This window comes from Triturus cristatus, chromosome 8, assembly GCF_964204655.1.
Source record: "Triturus cristatus chromosome 8, aTriCri1.1, whole genome shotgun sequence".
Taxonomy (NCBI): Eukaryota; Metazoa; Chordata; class Amphibia; order Caudata; family Salamandridae; genus Triturus; species Triturus cristatus.
This window is the reverse complement of record NC_140591.1, coordinates 218,795,780-218,817,335: the sequence shown is the minus strand read 5'-3', so window position 1 is coordinate 218,817,335 and position 21,556 is coordinate 218,795,780. Positions and strand designations below refer to the sequence as shown.

The following is a 21,556-nucleotide window of genomic DNA, read 5'->3' as shown; positions in this document are numbered from 1 at the left end:
CAGTCTGCCCAGTCTGGCCTATTGGAGGCAGGTAGCCCTTCAATAGTGAAAAACGAAAATGGCTGTAATTCACTATTAGGTCATGCCACACACATCAGGGCATGACCTACCTTTTACCAACAATGCACCCTGCCCTAGGGCCTACCATAGAGGTGTCTGAAATGTGGCAAAGGGAAGGTTTAGAGACTGGTAAGTAGGTTTCCTTACCAAGTCGACATGGCAGTCAGGGACTGCACGCAGGCGCCGCGGTGGCAGGCCTGAGACACATTTTGCACGCTGCTTCTGTGGGTGGCACAACCAGTGCTGCAAGCCCACCAGCAGCAGTTAACTTACACGCCCTTGGCACACGCAGTGCACTAGACTAGGGTCTGAACAGTAAGTCAACCAAGCCAATCATGGTAACACCAATCAATGTAACAATTTAGCATAGGGAGCACTTGCACTGTGGCACTGATCAGCAGTGGCACAGTGCCCAAAGCAATAATCCAGCAAAAACATCGTAAACAGAGGAGGCAAACAGAAAAAATGGAGGAGAGACTCATGCCAATGATGCCAGGTCTAACAGCCTTAGATTCATTTTATTTTATACATTTCCATATGGTTAATGGATGGGGCTCTGGCCTGTTAAGACAGAAAATGTGTTTTTGAGTAGTAGATGGAGTAGGAAATATGTATTTTTTTGTTTTACAAAGCACATTGAAGCAGAACTTTAGTACAGTTGGCCTAAACAGATAAACACTGGTGTGCTGCGCCCTAGGTTCTGAGTTCAAGTATCGGAAACGGCAAAAAAATCTTTTTTTTTTAAGAAGCACATTCAAGCAGTAATTTTGAATATTATTTTCATAGCATAAAATGTTTGCAACCAGCAAAACAGAGTGGGGCTGAGGAGCAAAAAAGGGTGGGGCAGAGAAGCCGACTGGACTGCTGTAAGCCATGGAGAATAGGAACAGAGGCATAGAAACTGTCGGGATTGCCATGATCCACAGTGAAACGGGGTGGACCAGAGCAGCCGAAAAGACTGCTATGAGCCTGTGAGGGGTGGACCAGAGCAGCCGACAAGACTGCTATGAGCCTGTGAGGCTTGCAGAGGAAGTTGTGACATTAGATTTGTTTTAGTTTTTTATAAATGGAGACGTAGCGAAATTAAAGGTGGCCTGAGAAAACGGAACTATTTGTTAGGCAGATGTGCACAGGAAAAATGCTGACAAAGGGAGGGAGCTACAACAGAAGTGGGGTGAACAATTTCCCTCTTGCTTTATGCTGTGGTAGAGAAACCAAAGAGTAAAGAACTACTTAACCGACCAATGAATAAGAAAAGCAAACAAAAAACTCATATATATATATATATATATATATATATATATATATGGGTCTAATATACTATATTTTTACTTAAAAACAGCTGTCTCAAAGGCCAGACCTAAAAACCACACACACCTTTAGTTAAAAGGGCATGCTGAGCTCAAACAGAATAGAGGTGTCTCAGGCATCAATAGCTCCTGTTTCACACATACAAATTAGGTAAACAATAGTAAGCAGCAGTGTGAGCTACTTTCACACACAGAAGTAGTGTGGGCAGTAACAATGCAAGCTTCGTTTTTTTCCCTTTCTCTTACATTTTGCACTTTATTCCAATATATAATAATATTTCTTTATTCACAAGCTTCAGAGATATTTGTATTCCTATATTAACAGTAGGATCCTCTCCGAGAGGTACAGTGTGGGTTCAGGCTGGTTAGGTCCATGCCAGATCTTCAGGGCAACTACAGGTTACGTTAGGACCATTTTAGATTTGCCTTAAATTGGGCATCCGTAAAATCTAGCATGGATCCAGCTGTTCAGGATCTGCATTGAGTTTGTGGCTCGAAGAGCCCTTAGATTAAAGATGGCGCTAAATTACTAAACGTTGTTTGAATATGTTTGTTAAAACTAGCTAGTTACGTTTGTCTGCATTTAACAGCTAAACGTTCAGTCCAAAATTCCACTCAGGCTCACTCTACTCCGCAGACTCTAGGCTGCAGTCTGTCCCCTACATTTAAATGTTCTCATGCAGTAACAAACTCCAGATGCATCAGAAAAGGAGGAAACTTTAATCCAAATGGTGCCTCTTTTGATCACCACCTCGTTCAGAAAATACAACAACACACTCCCAGCATGAATAATGTTGATAAGCAAAAGGCTAGAATTCCGTAAAGTGATAAAGACTGGACTGTCCGTTTACTCCTGACCCGTCGGACGCAGCTCACAAGCTGTAATGGTGTGTATGGGCACCCTGGAATCTGACCTCTCAATTATTTCCTCCCTTTCAGGCATAACATTGCTGCAAGTCTGTAGCGACATGAAAGGAGCACACCGCTGAACCTCAAGCAAAGCGCCCAACGTTCTAACCTATACGCTACACCAGTGGTTCTTAATCTTTTGACTCCCGTTGACCCCCGCACTTAAACATTACTGGAACCCGGGAACACCCACTGAATCAATATTGGAATCCGAGGACACCCAATGAGTCATTACTAGAGGTCGTGGACCCCAGCCTAAACATTTTCAATGGTTTGAACCACAAAACAATACACTAAAAATACAGAAACCAGCGTTAATCAAATACACAAATAAAATATTCAGAAATAAATATATGAAAAGAAAAATAATGGGAAGGTTTGAGCTTTTCTAAATTCAATTGAGGGCACTCATCATCCCATCCGTACTATATTATGGTTAATGCACTTGCACTGCTCCCATGAATCAGTCTGAGGATACTGACTGAATTTTTAGCCTCCATTTTCGCATTCCTTTGCTTTTACAGAACGTTTAAAAATGTTAATGTTTACAGTTCGCTTCTATATTTATATGCACTTTATTTATTTGTAAATATTATTTAATTTTTTTAAGTAGACGTAGAACCCCTGAGTAGGCTTCATGGACTCCCCGGGGTCCCTTGACCACAGGTTAAGAACCACTGGGCTACACTATTATTTCACAATCTACCATCATTATGGTCTGGCTTGATAGCGAAACTGTCACCAGACAATTGTGTGAGGAGCACCTGAAGAGGGGCTTTGGCTCCACCCATATGTTGGGAGACAGGCGTACATGTTTTGATTAGGCAGAAGTTGTGAGCTTACACAACAAAGTGCTTGCCCTTCACACAGCTGTGATCATTTTGTTTATTTAACCAGCTGCAGTGCTTGAACTTTCAGGGGTACACACATGCCATTGCAATGCTTTTAAAGTGTCTTAGATAGCAAGATATTATGGTGTGTTTTTCTCTAGCAACAGCTTAGATGGGAGGCGATCAGTCAATTTACTTGCATTTTTAGGTGTGGCTTGACAGTGCATTCGTATGCCAGACCTGTTAGCATTGCCAAAGCTTGTTGTAAAATGCAGGCCTCCTTTTGCATCTAGTGGGTGCCCCACCATCTGGCCAGGTGAGAGGAAGCCATGGCCTTCGCTCCTCTGGTGAAGGGTGAGTGGAAGCCTTGGGCTCCTCTTCCCTGGTGGAGGACTGCCCACCATACTAAGAGATTCCTGCCTCCACTTACACATGAATGGTTAGCGGATGCTATGCTGTTTGACATTCATTTTTCTGTTGTACTGAAATAATCTCTCAAGCCTGGAGTTTTTTTTCAGTAAAACAGAGATGACACGAAGTCTGTTTTACTTCTTGCACGCGAGTGACGTTGTGTGTTTTCCCTGCTTGGGCAGAGAAATAAAGTAATGTCTCCCTGCCCTAAAAAAGACAGGGCAACCGTCGGCCACAGGCATGCGTAAAAAATAGGAAAATAAAGCACTACTAGGTAAATTCACTTAAGATTTGGTAGAGAAAACTTATTGTTGGTTATCTATAAGTTGAGTAAATCAAATCATGGGTTAAATCATTCGTTTTTAGGGGGGGAATGGTTGTGAGTGGGAGAGAAAAAAAGAAAAGTTATAAATAAATAACGCAGCCTCACAGAGCCCTACACTGGGGTTGGGGCCCTCCCACAACTTCTACCCCTAATGCTATACACCAGACAGGACCAATACCTTCTTAGATCCTGGTAGATGGCCACTGGAACTCCAGAATACTGACCTTAGGCACCCCTCTCTCAGATTTACACCCTTCAACATACCCGTCACAAACAGAGTTGGGGTTCTAGAAGAAGTGGACTGACTAATAGAGTCTAGGGATATAGATCAGGGAACGAGAACCTCGAGGCACTGTGGAGTACCAGAGGAGCCTGGTTGCAGTCAACCAAGCAATCCGGTCATCCCTGAGGGTGTGGTAAATACAACAGCTCTGGAGATACCAACACAGCAGGTGACTGATAGGGGAGTAGGACCACGGGAAAAGCTCCCGGGATTTACAGCCTCTACAGCCCTCATCCCTCCAAATACCAGTGACTCTGGGGTAGAACAACACACTAGTACACCTGATAACCCACACACAGCCCTAATAGGGGGTATCCAAATCCTTGGCATTCATGCTCCTGACGCTTACATTAACAAACATAATATAGGGAGTAAGCTGAGGGTTATATCTTGGAACGTTGCTGGCCTCAATAGCAAACTACCCTGCTCGGACTGGGGGCTCATTGTGGACCAATTTGACATCTGTATGTTCTGGGAAACATGGGCATGGGAAGACCTGTAAAGGTGGGGTTTGCGACATTTAGTATTCCAGTTATTTCCAGGGGCAGACCGTCTGGGGGGCCTTTGTACCTGGGTTTGCTCACATCTGGGCTGTAAAGCTTACCAGTTGAGTTCTCCGTCCAATGATATCCTATGCGTAGTACTTAGTTTCCCCTCCAAGCTGAATCTGGTCCTCAATATCTACTCCCGATCCATAGGTTTGAACAAGGAATCCCCGACTTTCAATCTACTGGATGATTTTATTCCACCTCCCCCCACCCCCTGAACATGCTGATGCTCGTCGGGGGAGACTTTAATTGTCAATGTGACCCCCTTCCTCCTATCACTGACACTATCTCCAGTGAGGAGGATGCACGATGGCTAATCCCCGAACCACAAATCCCACCAATTAAGGTCTGGTCCCTACTGGCTCTCCAGCTTAAGGCGATTACACTGAATCATTCACTAAAAGCGTGCAACGGCCGTACAGCAACAGACATACCAGGGAATTTAACAGAATTGGCCAAGCATCTCTTCTGGATTACATTCTAGTGGAGACCAGGATGTGGCACAGGGTTCTTGATTTCGCTGTTCACCAGCGGCATGATAGCGATCACAACGCTTTGTCCATGGAACTGAAGATGCCGGACCTTGGAATTGCTTTGGTCAGCAGCACCCCCCTTGACAGCAATCTAATACTTACTAATAACAGGAGAAGAGTAAAATGGGGGTAATCCAGCAGTCTCCTGAAAAGCTGACTGCGTTATACACCAGCAGTCTCCTGAAAAGCTAACTGCGTTATACACAGTAATTGTCCCAGTTTTACTAGAAATGGGAAAAGCTGCCGCAATAATGAGCAATCCATTAGCCATTAACAAAGTTGCAGATTTACATGCGGGCCTGGTTTCTCAATTGGCGGATATATTCTTCCCCAAGACACATCTTAAGGTGGAAACACGTATCATTCGATCTTGGTTTAATGATAACTGTCGGAAGATGAAAAGGGGTCTGTTAGAGGCCATTAAAGCCAAAGACAAACCATTAATTAAACACATGCGGATGTTGTACAAAAACTATGCGAATAGCAAAACAGACTTAGGAATCGAACAGATGGGATGCATTAAAATCCGCCCTATCTAATAACGTCATGAGGGAATTCTGGTCCAAAGTGAGTAGGGCCAGTAGTGATGGCAATTTAGCAATAGAACCTAATATAGCCGAAGAATCATGGGAAGCACACTTCCAGGCTTTATACACCATGAAGGAAGTACTCGGCCTCTGTGATGATGTACCTACGATTCCACCAAGACTCAATCACGAAGTAGCTGTTGAGATCACTCTCCTTGAAGTCCTAAACGCAATCAATAAGCTTCCCTCTTGCAAAGCACCGGGACTGGATAAGCTTTTGGGGGATATTTTCAGGGAAGATCCAAAAATCTGGGGACCCTACCTATGGGCTCTATTCAATGCTATCATGAAAGGCATGCCAATCCCAGAAAACTGGGCAGGGGCTGAAATTGTCCCAGTTTTTAAAAAGGGTTCACCACTCCTGCCTGCAAACTACAGACCGATCAGTTTGATCGATGTCACGTGAAAATTGTTTGCTCGGATACCCTCCAGGGGTGGATAGATGAACATGAAATACTTAGCCCATATCAGGCCGGATTCAGAAAGAATACTTCCACCGTTGACCAAATATATAGACTCCAACTTATATTTTGGAAAACACTGAGAATGGAGGGTGGCAGCCTCTGTTTAATCTTTGTGGATCTGACGACCACTTTCGATCTGGTGCCCAGAGCTAAGCTATGGGGGGTACTTAGAGATATGGGGATCCCCCACTATCAACTGAGCATGCTCACTAGATTGCATGAAAAATAAATTGCACAAGTCAGGAAAGGAGGTGAACTAACTTCCCGGTTTCCAGTTGACAGAGGAATAAGGCAGGGGTGCGTGCTTGCACCTACCCTGTTTTGCCTCTTTGTCAACGCATTGGTTGCCCAACTCACTAAGGTGAAAGATAACTATGCCCCTAAGCTGGCAGGTACAAAGATCCCAGCAATGATGTTTGCGGATGACACCGTCTTAATGTCAAAATCGCCTATGGGCATCCAGAGGGTTTTAGATAGCTTTGTCACCTTCTGCACCAACAGGGGGTTAGAGATCAATTCCCAGAAGACCAAGTTCATGGTCTTCAACCCAGCCAAGACATCCTGCCCCAACCCCTGTCTAAACGGCACTATGTTAGAGCGGGTGGCGGTATTTGAATATTTGGGTGTCACCCTGACAGAAAATATGGAGTGGGGGCCACAGATCGCCAAAGCCAAGCTCAAGTTAGCCCAGACAACTGGAGGTGTTACAAAATTACTTAGAAATTCCTCCGCCAAACCCGTGGGGCCTATAGTAGAAATTTAATTGGTGCAAGCCAGGGGTGCGACAATGTACGGGGCGGAACTATGGGGACATTGTTCTTGTAGTAACTTGAGCAAAGTAGACAATAGTTTCATGAGGCGGATCCTGGGTCTCCCTCTAACCACCCCTTTAATCCCCCTACGACTGGATATAGAAATCAGACCAGTTGGGGATGAGATTGGACTTAGACCCCCTAACCTTCTAGCGGAGAATGTGGGTGACGCCGGAATTGGCAGCCTATCGATCAGAATTAAAAGAGCTACTGAGTCTACCGGGTGTAGATAAAATCCTGTGGTTTACATACATTATGTATGAATGTAGTAGGATGGGAAAGACTAGTCTTTGGAGCAAACCAGAGGAAGCGTGTTTTGCAATCTCCTGCGCCGTATTAGTTAAAACCTACCAAATGTCTAAACTTGCAGACATCTTAGGGAGATCCACTGAAGGGCATCTGACCGCCGCAATTTTGCTATTGAAATATGAATATACATTTGAGCTCTTCCTGGATGACATTCAACCTCCCCTGGCAAGGAAATTATATGTCCAGTTTAGACATGGTACCCTGGCGCTTCGGGCATTCTCATGTAAATGGTCAAAGACAGCTTTGCGAGGGTGCCCTGCTTGCAACTGCGAGGAAGAATCAGAGCTCCATGTCTTTTTCTTCAGCCCTGGCTACAAGCTTATAAGGCAGCGCTGGCTTATCCAGTTGTGTAGGAATCTAGGGTCCGTGCATTGTGGTGAGGCATTCAGAGTCTTGAAGACTGACACTCGTACGCCCATTGTATTCTCTGTATCCTGATTTCTAATTTCACGGCGGTCACTTTTACAACCTGCTATTAAAGTCTCATGAGCACATAATGCCCCTAACTGACATTGGGTTAATCTAATTTTTAATGTCTTTTTTAAACTTTAATTTTTTTGATGCACCAAGCTTTTACCTTCCCCTTGCAGGCGTTGCGATCTCCCTGGATCCACCATTCCTCGACCGCAGCAAAGCACTTTAACGTTGTCTAAAATCATTTCTACTTCTACAGCCATAATTGAGAAGTTGTATTTCATGCTAATTTCCTTTTGTAATTGTATGTATTTTGCACATGCACTTTAATGAGGTCAATGGATTTGGACATGTGTCACTGTAGACTAATCTAAGAAATATCAAGTTGATCCACATGCTCCTTTTTAAGATGGATGAATTCTTTTTTACTATTTTGTCTTTTAATTTAATGAAATTCATTGTATTGTATTTATACTTTTATGGTCCCATCGACCGAAATAACGTTTTTCTGAACTGATAAATAAAATAAATAATTACACTTAACTTCAAGCCTGGCTCGGGTCCAGGCAGGCTCCAATGAGGGACCAGGAAACTGCAGTAACCAATCCTGGCGCTGCTTTCATGCAGCATGAAAAGTGGCAGGATTGGAGGGAGTGGCCCCTCTTGCCGCTCCCGAGGGGTCTGGAGCCCTATGCTGTCTCTACCCCAGCTGGCATAGACAGCTGGGTTAGAGAGGTTTAAACTGCATGTGTCTGGCTGGCTGTCACAAGACGGCCGGCCAAAGAGACATGCACACTTTAAACTTAAAGCGCCCTGCCCTTCACTAAATCAGAAAGCCCTGGCCTCTGTCCTGACACTATGCTCGGGACAAGCTTTTGAAAACTAAAATGGTAATAAATTAACTTTATTACTTTTTTTTTTCTCCATATGTTGGGGCAATATGGTTAGTGGGGCAACGCTCGTCCACCTTAATGGAGGAGCCACCCCTGGACAAAAAAAGTTCATTTAGCAATCCTCAAAGCAACATAACCTTTATTGAGGTATTCTACTCGTTTTGGAGCCTGAGTATTTCAAAAAGTCTTTGCATGCTGTCAGTGAAATGTTAAATGCTGAAGGCAGACCAAAAAAAAGCTCATTTTCTGGAAGCAAATATCGACATTCCAAGACAGAGCGATAATGCCACGTTGTGATGCTCTGTCTCAATGCACTGCTAATGTTCTTTCTGAGACTGTAATGGGGCTAACCTTTATTTCATAGTATTGTTTCTTAAAAAGGGATCTCCATGGCAACAGATTTTTCCAGTAGCGCATTGTAGTGCGACCTGAGCTATTGATTAATTGCTAGAGAGAATTTTACATAAGTTACACTGAATGGTGGCAGTGCAATACAGGGGCATGCAAATACATTCCTGCATGCCCTTTAATTTAACACCGTTCATGAAATGCTGTTTTGATTTTATGCCTTGGTGTTTGTGTACAGAAAATAAGTGAGTAAAACAAACAGCTTGACATGCCCAAACAAATAAAACATCAGGCAATGACTGTAATGGAGTGTTAAGCGATTACATTGGAACGAAGAACTGGAGCAGAGTGAAGCCAAGGGGATCATTATATGCAATGACCATAATAATGTACACTCCACCGAGCATGCCTCGCCTAGTGTGCAAATCTGGTATTAGGGTGAGGGCATCCATTGCAGACTCGTTATGGGAAGTGGAAAAGGATGAAGGATGTGTGGTCATTACTGCCACATAATGTAATGATGCATGACCAAGTCAAGGAAAGGCAATGGAGTATGGTGGGATCTGCGTAAAATGCACCTTAATATCAAACACTGCTCTCCCTTTCCCCCCATCAGCGGACTTAAGAGTTTCTGAAATGTATTTTCCTACGTACTTCTTTACTCAAATTGTTTTCTGTTCCCCTTTTTGAAATCCAAGATATTTTTTTCTGTGTTGTAGTTTTGGGTGAAGTGCACTGTTGCCCTTGTGGCTATGTCAGCGCGATACACATATAATAAATACATGAATGAATCCTGTCCTTATGGCCCTGCTTTCAGCTCTTGCACAAAACCAATGTCATCTTGTGTGATCTGGGGCAAATTCCCTTAACTCCATGTGTTTTAACATATAAATACGTGTAAAGTAAGTATATAAAAGCCATATGTACAGTGTGCTCTATAGTCTCCAAATGACAAAAAGCCCCCCTCCCTCTGTTTCGCCATCAGATTGAGGTTGCTGTTTTTGGGGTCAGCTGGACTTCTCAAATGTGCACATACTAGTCAGTGCACAACTCCTCGAGTTCGGGTCGCCACTGGTACAATTAAAAAAGGTGTTCTCTGTAAATCACCTCACTGCTTCCTGGTGCTAGGATTTTGTTGTGTCGGTTAATGGTTTCCTTAACTCGATCCAATTTCAAGAGCCTCCTATCCCTAACCATCTTGCTCTAACTTGCTCCTGCTTTTGACGTTCTTTAGCTACTTAGGGAGGCCAGGGAAAAGCTCATCTCAGAAAAAGTATCCTGGATGTACCTGCAGTTGTTGGAGGCCAACTTATGATCACATATGTGACCACTCTGCAGTTCTGGGGCTATATTACAGTAAGTGCCCGGGAGCGCAACAGGCGTTTGCGCCTGCTTTGCATGCCCCCAGGGTACTTTGGTGTTACAGAAGGGGACGCAGACGCTTGTGCTTCCCCTTCAGTAATACTGGTAGCGCTGGCTCACTTAAAGCGACAGTGCTACCTTCAGAGGGCGTTCCTTCATTTGCATAGGAGCGTGCCCTATGTAAATGTGGGCATGCCTTTGTCTCTGCGCCCGTGGCATATTACAAACTCTGGCACAGAGGCAAAGATGCTCTCTGGGTGCGCACTGAGAGTGCACACCTTCTAAGTGGCGCACTGTGAGTGTGCCCCCTGACAGCATCCCTCTTCAGGGGGAAAGGAGGTCTATTGGACTCTCCAGACATCCCCTTCAAAAGTGTAGGCGGGTTGCCGCCTGCACTGTGAAAACACGGAATGGGCAGCACGAGTGCGCGGCTGCCCTGGAGCAGTGCATTCATCGTAATAGGGTGCTTTTTCATTGTTTGCACCGGACACACCTTTTAAAAGGTGCGCCGGGTGCAAACGATGCAAATGAGTTAAACGGCCCCTAATGAAAAATAAAACATCTACAGCAACTTCTTCATCAGAAAACAGAAACGGACTCTGGCGATCATGTTTGTAAAGCCCAAGTGTCTCAAAGAATTATTATTTTTTTTTTTTACCGGCACTCTCAAACCTTTAGGTCATTCGTTTCCATTGCCTCTCCCCTCGGAGCTAGTGATGTACCGTGCCACACGACCGAAAACCAATCTCACATTTGCTCCAGTAGTTGTAACTACTAAAATGCAGTTTGAATTACACAGTAATTACTTTCAGAATACTTTTTTAGTTACTTTTGGATTACTTTGAGTACTGGGGGTGGTAAACCTAGATATCACACCTAAGGTTCTTACAATACAGGGTAAGTAAGACTTTTTATACTTTTTATAATTTGCAGTTTAGTTCTCCTTTCTCCATACAAACATCAGTTCAACACTTAGAATATTTTAGGCCCCAAATCACTTAACATGGGAGAATCTTTTTTTAGCGGTTTCTCGGGTAAATACACTACTTACGAGTGACAGTCTTGGGTTTTAAGACCGAAGTTCCCCAAGGTCTTGATGGGCACTCGAGTTGCACCACCAGCGGCACTGGGGAGGCCGGGTGTAGAGTGCTGGGTCCCACTGTTAGCCAATGGGGCTAAGGGCGCCTTCTGGTAGGGACTGCTTACGAGCAGACCAATCGGGTTTGGGAGCAAGGCTCCTGGAGTTAAGGGCAGCACTGCAGGGGCCAACAATTAGCGCACGAGCTGCACCATCAGCGCCACGGGGGCTGCCGGGTGCCAAAAAGAACCAGGGGGAACCTATGCTTTTTAATGGAGATCTTTAGTTCCGTGGAAATGCTGCCGGCTCGGGCAGGGAGGCTTTCTGAGGGCAACCACTGGCTGGAGAGGTGAGGTGGGATTTTGGGGATGCCTGCACACTGTTGATTGCGGCCACCCAAAGCCACGGGACGTTGGGTGCAGGGATGTTTTCTGACGTCTGGTTTTCTTACCAGCTCTGGTAACGTTTGGGGGAACCCTTCAGGTTGAGGCTGCAAGCAGCGATTCTGGTCTTGGAGTCTTTGTTGACCAAATTCAGTGCTCACAGTAGACAGTCTGTAAGGTAAGTGCAGGGCAGGTCCTCCGGGCAGCAGTTGGCTACGCCTGTTTCTTCACTGTAGGCAGGTCTGAGTCGGGACAGCCCGGTAGGTCTGAGGTCAAAGCCGTAGGTGTCCTCTTCTTCATGGGTCAGCAAGGCTCTTTTTCTTTCTTCCTCAAATCTGAGGAGACAAGGTTCAGGGCTGCCCCTCAATACTAAATTTAGGGGTATTAAAGGGATGTGCAGGTCGAGACCAGTGGGTCCCTTCCTTGGGGTGGGTTCACCCCCTATTATGCCACCCTCCAGTGGGAGGAGGCATGAGCCTTTTCCTAATTGGCTGAGTCCCCCATCTTCAAGATGGAGGGGACTGAGATGTGTGCTTCACCTGCCTCTCCCAGCTGAGGGGCGGGTTTGGCAATAGTGGGCACACCTTTCTTCCTAGCTTGGTTTTCCCGCTGATTCTCCCGCCCAAAGTGGGGGCCAGAACCAGTAGGAGCCAGTTGCTGGGGGCAGCAAAAGGCAGGGGCAGCTTCCAAAGGCGGCAGGCCTGTGAAGCTTCCCCCTTAGTGGACCCAGCCCATCCTGGGGGATTCCGCATGACACCTCTGCCTAGGATGGGCTTTGTTTCTGGACCCAGAGCACGGAGGCTCTCTAATTTAGGGGTCCGGAAACCTGTCCGGTGGTGGCAAATGGTGGGCAGCCATTTAGGAACCAAACCAGGGCTGGTCGATTTTCAGGGGGCATCTCTAAGATGCCCTCTGAGTGCATTTTACATTAAATCTCACACTGGCAATAGTGTGGGGTTAATGTGCTGAGACGTTTGCTACCAAACCTCCCAGTTTTTGGTAAAGCCATTATGGAGCTGTGGAGTTCGTAATGACCAGCTCCCAGACCATATACTCTTAATGGGCTTGGACACTGTAGGGCCCCAGGGTCACCCAACTGTGCCCTCACCTGAGGGCTAGTGCACCCTGCTAGAGGGGTGACTTACCTAGGCCTAAGGCAGTGGGTTATAGGCACGACACACCGGTATGTGTGCCATGTCGAATTCACTTTTCTCTGCACCAAAATGCGCTGCCTGCAGTGGCAGTGTGTGAGTGTTAAGGTTCCGGGCCTCTAAGGGTGGGGACAATAGGTGCTGCAGCCCTTAGAGGCCTTCCCTGGTCACAGTGCCCTTGGTACCCATGGTACCTTTTACAAGGGGCTCACCTGTGGCCGGAAATGTGCCAATTGTGGGTGCAAAGGTACAGTCTTGGGAAAGAACACAGGCCCTGGGTACCTGATTGGCAGGGACCCAGGCCTCATCAAGTCAGGTTGCATCAGATGTCAGGCACAAAGTGGAGGGTAATCTTGCAAAAGGGGCACTTTCCTACAGTGGTTTCTTGGCACTGTTGCCAGATAACAGATGTTAGTTACACAACTAAAGTAAAGTTTCCTGTTTCGTGACATGTATGGGGTGAGTTCTTAAGTTCCTGTGATATTGTGTGACAGTGATTTACTCTTTTGGAAAACCTACCTTGGTAAGTTACTATTTCTATTGTTCTGGATCATTCAGACTAACCACCAACTAACAAAATGTATTTCATTCCTCTGAAAACTTTTGAGAGAAGCAAACCATCATAAGGTCGGCAAAGTACCTAAGTGAAACTTGAACTATTTTAACAAAAGATGATGACCTTATTGAAAATTGTTCTGTATTTTACTGTTAAATAAAGCTTAAAAACAGAATGAAGGATGCAAGGATCACTTCGACCACAGTGTTATGGGACTTGCTGGAGACAGCTTTACAGAAAGCAAACATCTGTGGAAAGCTGTGTGCTGCTTTGTTTGAGCTTTTGTACAATCTGTGCTTGTGTTATCCTTGTCTTGTTTTGTTTACTCCCTTTGGCAGTGCAAATTCCATTCTATAGCATTCCTTCTCAGAACTATGATGCTTTTTTTTTTTTTGCTTTTTTTTTTTTTTTTTACAGAGTTTTATATAGTGCGAATTTGACCCGAATCAGGTATCAGAGCGCTTTACATAGCAGCAGTTGCATTACATGAGGACACATTCATTTTTGTTAGGCACGGGGAGATTAAGTGATTAGCCCAGAATCACAGGATGTTCAGGGTTATTGCTGAGACTCGAACCCAGTTCCCTAGATTCGAGGGCGACCGCCCTAGCCGTTAGGCCAATTCATCTCCACGTGTTGCTCATTTGCCAATCCCCTGGATAAAATAACCTCTTGCCAACTTGAGATACAGGTCTAGGCTAGTCCTAGGTCTGATTTTAGCTGGCAGAAATTACCTCTTTGTCTGCAGGCACAGTTCTTGACATCATTGTCTTCCTTGAGTAAATTAGCAACTACTCCACTTTCCATTGCTGGACAGCATCTATGAGGTATTACATAGTTTATGTTGTACTATAGAAATAAAATAAATATACCACTGAGGCGTGGTAAACTCTCATCCAATCTTTATAGACCCTTACATTTATAGCGTGCTGCAATACAAATCTCCCAAAATAACTAATGAGGAATTACAGCAGTTTCTGGATTTGAATATAGTAATGTGTTCTACATTAGAACTTGACATTGTGTACCCTAGACTGCATTCTTCCCAATCTGTCCCTCCAGGTATCAGAGATGCACCAAAATGTAAAGAGTTCCACGGGCCACCATCTCGAAAAGGCTATAGTTCCCTGCATAAATGTTATTGTTAATTTGAGCCCGGTGCTCTATTCAGCTGGGGGACACACTGGATCTTTTCCCTGCTTCTTATCAGCAGGGCACAGCTTGATACTTCAGAAGATTATTCCCCAGCGGAGGAAAAGGAAAGGTGCACATGCAGGCTCCCCTCTAAAAATGAAGGCCGCTGACCAAAGGGTGTCAAGTTCCCGTATCCCAGGGGGGCGCTAACAGTCTTTCTATATGGCTTTTCCTAGTTTTTAACACAAGTTCCCTAATCAGGGACATATTAAATATTTCACTCACTAAAAAACACATCAACTCCGCCAGTAGTGATCTAGACAGAATAGAGTAGGGTTTTATCCATTGGTCCAGAGGAAGCGCCATTCCAGGCAGTGGGATTGAAGCATACAACATGTTGACCAGTCTGTCTTCTATAGGTCCACGTCACTTTTTAATCTTGCCCCAGATAAGGCTCAAGAATGAAAAGGTGTTTTCTCAGGGTTGTCTGAAAGCAATTTTACTGTCACTATACCCACTATCCTCTATTTTTTATTTCTTCACCCCTGCCCTATTTAGGCAAGAGCAAGAAAAGATCTCCACCTAAGAGCCCATGTCCAGAGGCCCGCTGGGTATTGCACCGCTCACCCTGCATGGAGTATGACGCGATCATGAAGCGTGGTACCTTGTTGGGTGAGAGTTGGTGCATCCTGTAAAGAAAGAAATGTGTTTTGCTTCAACTCAATATAGGTGATTATCCACACAGAACGCCACATTTATTTTTGATCAGCGCAGGAAATGTGCCTATCTTTGCTGGCCAGTAGGTGTCCAGCCAAAGGTCACTGACCGGCCATTAACAATCAAAAGCTCTGTTTTATCAATGTTCAGCTTTAATTTATTACTTCACATGCACTTCCATATAAACCCCACAGATTCTGAAGTAATAGGTTGTTCTCTTGGCGAACTTAGAGTTGTGTGTCGTCTGAATACATTTATGCTCCAACACTGTTTTCATTAATGCATTTGCCAGGGGGCTTTTGCTGTGCACAGAAGTGATAAGCCCTGAGGCACTTCACAGCAGACTGACAACTCTTGAACTGAATAGAAATCCAGTTTGACTGCCCATGATCTATTGGACCAAGCAAGACTCCACCCCTTGAAGGCAGATACCCTGACTCCATTTGCAGCAGCATGATTCAATGGTATGGTTGACTGTGTCGAAGCCGGCAGATAAGTCTCATAAGAACAAGGCGTCTCCATGCTCCAAAGTCCACCCTCAGATCTCCAATGATTAATCTGCAGATGACTACTCTGAAGCTGGGCAACAAAAGGCAGTGGGGAGATCGGGCGAAGGATCTCTCCCTGTTTCTTTCCACGTGGGGATGATAGTGGTGCTTTTAAAGCAGTAGAGAACCTCCTCTAAATCTATCGAAATATTGATTAAGGCTAGAAGGGGTATGATTATAGACTGAGAGACTTGTTTAAAAACATGGACCGGGGCATGGATTTTGATGTGTGGATCAATTCAAGGAACTTAGCGTGTGGATGTATCTGGAAAGCTATGACGCATCTCTAGGTACAGTGAAGTTGCTCATTGGGTACATAAGAATGGCGTAGGACAAGTAATGCAACAGGGGTATTTTGCTCGACACGTCCATTGTGGTCACCTTGCTTCTTCTATGTCTGAGTGTACTCGGTTACTTTTCAGTGGACCAGCACCCAGGCGCACTATGTACTGCCCCTGCACGCACACTATGTACTGCCCCTGCACCCACACTATGTCCTGCCCCTGCACCCACACTATGTCCTGCCCCTGCACCCACACTATGTACTGCCCCTGCACGCACACTATGTACTGCCCCTGCACGCACACTATGTACTGCCCCTGCACGCACGCTATCTACTGCCCCTGGACGCACGCTATATACTGCCCCTGCACGCACACTATGTACTGCCCCTGCACGCACACTATGTACTGCCGCTGCACCCACACTATGTACTGCCCCTGCACGCACACTAGGTACTGCCCCTGCACCCATACTATGTACTGCCCCTGCACGCACACTATGTACTGCCCCTGCACGCACACTATGTACTGACCCTGCACCCATACTATGTACTGACCCTGCACCCATACTATGTACTGACCCTGCCTGCAGGTGTGCATTTTTGCAAAGCTTCGGTGGCTCTGGCTCGAGAGAGAATTGCAGTATCTATATAACAATACTACATGTCAAAAGCCCTCAATGTTTCCTTGATTCCCTGTACATCTTTATAGGTAGAATCAAGAAATGAAAGGGGTGTTTTAAGTAAATCTCTTGACAGTTCAAAAGCAGTGATTTTATTATTTCTCAGATATCCACCCAGTAGTAGTTTTCCTTAACTTTGAAATTTTGTTTTTAGTAAATGTGATAATTGATACCCTACCACCACGACTATATTGACATATATAAGGGTATGGACCTAGTGTATTTCACTCTGTCCACTGTTACTGTAGAAACACTTTCCTTTTTAGGTCTCGCTGAGGCCAGCGCATGCGCTGGCTCGGAGAGACATTTTGTAGTTGGGATTTTTAAAGTGCTGCCTGTGGCCTAAAGCTTGAGTGCACGTGAGCGTGCACGCGCGCAGCCGCCAATCACTGCTGCGCGTGCACCACTTACGTGCTTGCCACACAGCGCTCCCGTCCAAGCGATCGCGATCAGTTTCGCTTTGATCGCGATCGCTATTACTTTCGTTTTCACGGCCGCGCGACCGTTACTTTTCTCTTTCCATCTTCACTTCCTCACACTCGCTCTCTATTTCCCCTCCTGATCTAGTCTCGTGCATATATTTCATCACACTCTTCTCATTTACCCCACTCTCCCACCCCACACATCTATCTGCCTCCTGTGTCATTCCCACCTTGCTCCTACTTGTACCTCCCTCTCCACCACCTAGGACTGGTACAAAATGTTTTCCAACTTAGGCGAAGGCGCCTCTCTCTGTACCATTCCCCACTAGCAATGGTGCCACATTAGCTGCTTGCACTGGTGGTATTAGAGCGGCTAGTGGTGGGAGTCTAGGCACTCACCTAGCGTTTTCGTTTTATGAAACTGCTCCAGTTTCTCTTGTCTGTCATGTCCATTCTTACTCAAGCTCCTCTATCATTCCTTCGCCTTCCGTTGCGAAATGCATGAGCCTCACAAATTCACCTCTCACCACTCACCTCCCTTTCTGTATCTCAGACCATGCTCTCACGCTTTTAATTTGGATGACCCATTTCACTTTAACCGCCCCCGCAACCACGGGTTCAAATTCAGCACTGAAGCCCAGTAATAAATAGGCCAATTTTCGTGGGTTTAATTTTTAAACGAGCAGCATATCATAGAAAAACCCTACGATGCATATTATGAGAAATTGTGAAGCTATTAAAAATATATATATATATATATATTTATAAAGCGCTCGGCTGTTTAAAAAGACTTCATGGCGCTAAGGACTAGTAACAAAGGAGTGAGCAAAGCAAACACACAGGACCTGCCACGCGCCATTTAGCCAGGCTTACACGTCATCATAATTTGGTGCAGAACAAACCAAGCACCCGCCCTCTAGCGGTGGAATTCTCTCCCTCACAATAAGAGAGACGTTTTAGAAATTTCGGAAACTTCTCCAAACGTGGGTACTCCCAAAGACAGCTCCAGGTGTCTCCTTTACACCACAGAAAGTGTCCAACTTGTAATTGTCCAGCTAGTTTTATTGGTTCAGCAAAAATCAAAATGACGGTGGTTCCCTTAACCTATCCCAGGCACCAAACAGCAAGGCGTCCATCGCAAGTCAACAAGGGTAGTGAAGCACAAGAGATAGTGGTCTTTTCAGACCGGAGTGGCCTGAAACACTGCTGCAGCTACCACAACCACACGCCTACATTAGAGGACAGACATGGAGGCAACAATAACATCTGCATGGTTTCCATTCTGGAACGGGTAATTGGGAGGAAGAATCCTTTTGGTTGATGTGCACGTGGTGCCATGTTGGGTTCAGTCTTCTCTCCCCAGTTAAACATTCTAGTACCCTTTAAACATTACTCTCTTTCCATCCGCCTGCTCTTGTGAAATGTCATGGTGACTGCAAGTGTGAGGTATGAGCAGAGCTGTGGAGCAGCTGCCAATGGCCTCCACTGGCACAATGAAGCATTTGCTGATACCCAAGGCTGAGGGCTTCCATTCTCTGCTTTTGTCCTTATTTTGTTTTCTAAATACCGATGATGGTTAGAAGGTTACATAGTAACCGCACAGATGGAAGAAAACTCAAGCTCTTCTTTTTCGTGATGGAAGAACAGACCATGAGGGGCAAGTCCATGCAATGCTTTGCTAGTGCGGTCCTTCTAGAGATAGGTGAAGATGTCTCCGGTGGCAAGGCAGGCGTCCTCCTAACAATCTTGGAGCAGTTCACGGCATCAGAAAACAAGCATTGGCATAGCCAATAGGTCTCGCCTTTGGGACCTTATAAGTGTTTAGCCATGCAACAGTTATAGGATATTGTGCTGCATACCTAAATACTTATAAGTAGTGCTCCCGGTTTTATGGTATTTTTTTTTTTGCCATTTCCGTCTGTATTTATCCATATTTATTTTTCGGGCATTTTTTCTGTATGTATCCACATTTATTTTTGCCACAAGCAAAAGACGACGCTACAGCTAGTATTTTTCCACATTTATTTAAATTGACAATGCACACATGCGCTCAGTTGTTATTGGTCAACACTATACATTCACCTGAAAACTTTGCCATTTGCAAAATGTCCCAAATATGCTTAAAAGTGCTATCACAAGCCATTTGTCTCAGAGCCTTGCAGTTTCTGTCATCGGCAGAGTGCCACTTCCTTTTCCCCACTGAACATCATACTGCCCCACAGAGAGCAACTCGCACTGACTTCAACTGCAACCCAATTGTGCCCCACTAGCGCTAAAAGCTGTCCCTGGCTATCACTATGAGGATTGATGTTTTGTGTGTGCAGAAGAGAACAAGCATTTGAAATGCAATAGGTCTCGCATTTACGCTAGTTTAAGCTATTGGCATTGTAAATGACAATGCCTTTTATTTATCTGTTTTAAAAACCAAAACATAAATAAAAGGCATTGTCATTTACAATGCCAATAGATCAAACTCAAGTAAATGCGAGACCTATTGCATTGCAAATGCTTGTTACATGTGGTTTAGAAACAGCTGTAGCTGTCTGCTACGTTTTTTTGTTGTTTTTAAGTATAGAGATGGGGTCTTTGACTGAGCCATTGTTTGTTTGGGCTCAGCCACCTTCAGTTATTGCTTGATGAGTGTCATTTACTTTTTGCCTCAGCCCACAGTATATTTTATATGCCGTCAAGTTGTTAGTGCCGCTGTTCCGCCTAAAGAGTGCCTCTGTGGCAAAGCATAGATGGTGAAGCTTCCATTTCCTGCAGTGCAGGCCCCCTTTTATCTTTAAAGAATTCTACACGAGAGAATTTGCAGAAACAAATCCCCAGATGTGTAATGCCTCTCAGCCAGGTAAAGAAACTCCCCCTTAAAGACCCTTCGCCCTAAAAGTCGTCCTCTTCTCCATGTGCTCTTGGGAGATTAAAATTAGCTTGCATATCTGATCTAAATTTATAATATTTCTAACAGCTCTTTTTTTCTTTCTTTTTTTAATTACAGAACAGGAAAGAATTCGGCACTCAGTCCGAGGAGGGGCTACGCCTTTCAGCTTTGAATTTTCAGCTCGATTCTTCCTGCCCGTCTAAGACTTTGCCAAGAAAATGAGGCAACTAAAAGGAAAACCCAAAAAAGAATCCTCTAAGGACAAAAAGGAGAGGAAACAGGCCATGCAAGAGGCGCGGCAGCAGATTATGACAGTAGTACTTCCCACCTTGGCCATCGTCGTCGTTTTGATTGTTGTGTTTGTTTACGTGGCGACGCGTCCCAACGTCATGCAATGATTCCTACCTACAACTGTCCCTTCATCCTTGCTCCAGAAAAAAATCCAAAACAAAGAGCCCTACTTTCCTAATCCTTTTGAAATCATGGTGGCGGGTCTCTGTGGTAATCACTTCTCATTTGATGCATTTTGCCTTTTTCTCGTGAATGTAACACTATAAACTATTTGATCGAAAAATGTGCCATGCCAGCGATGGTCCCACTCCTGTGCCTTTTTAGAATTTTTACACGTTGCTTTTCCGCCAAGAATGGAAATGTCTATTGTTGAAATCAACTTTTTAATCTCTGCTCTAACATTTTGTGCGATTTTGACAAATTTTCTCCACTGCCGCTACAACAATATTCTGGTTGCTATTGTAATTTGAAATGCACTGGCAAGAATCTGAAGTATTTATTTTTTGAATAAAGAATGTAGCAGTCAAAGAAAAAACTTATTGTGGTGCCAAAGATTTAAAGTGGTTGGGGAAATAAAGCATACAAGTGTGCCCAAGTGGTGTTTATTCATTAAAAAGGGCTGTGAAAAGATGTAAATATGAAAGGTAGGACATGAGAAAAGAAGGTTTTGTAAAACGGTTGTGTTGTCGTTTATCTGGCGATGTTGTACAGAGTCGCGACTGTTCTGATGTCTTGAAATTTAGACAGAACTTTAACTGCATGGTAATAGTTGAAGAGTTGCTGAAACCAAAAGACCGGCTTAATCCTTGAAACACCGGATACCGTGTCCTGTGGGCTCACACGGATGAAGATGGCTGGACCTGTAATAACGCACCTGAACAGGCGCCATCTTGGAGAGATGATACCCGCATCAATCTGTGAACATAACATGTTTGTACGCATTGCAGATAGATACCATTATGAAATCAACATCTTTGTATGCACTCACACGCAGCATCAAGCTATCGCACATGAAACAAATCACTCATAAATTG

The 21,556-nt window shown here is 44.8% G+C and overlaps 1 protein-coding gene across 4 annotated transcripts in view; it reads left to right on the top strand.

Moving 5' to 3' along the window:
• Positions 1 to 21,112, top strand: part of LOC146801864 (uncharacterized) — a 122,809-nt gene extending 101,697 nt beyond the window's left edge. For all 4 annotated transcript variants that reach the window (XR_014967659.1, XR_014967660.1, XM_085621387.1 and 1 more), the window contains one exon: positions 20,349 to 21,112. Coding sequence is in view for 2 of the 4 variants with exons in the window: in XM_085621387.1 (XP_085477513.1) it covers positions 20,349 to 20,434 (86 nt within the window). In the remaining 2 variants the exon portion in view is untranslated. The remainder of the gene's footprint in view (positions 1 to 20,348) is intronic.
• The last annotated feature ends 444 nt before the right edge of the window (positions 21,113 to 21,556 follow it).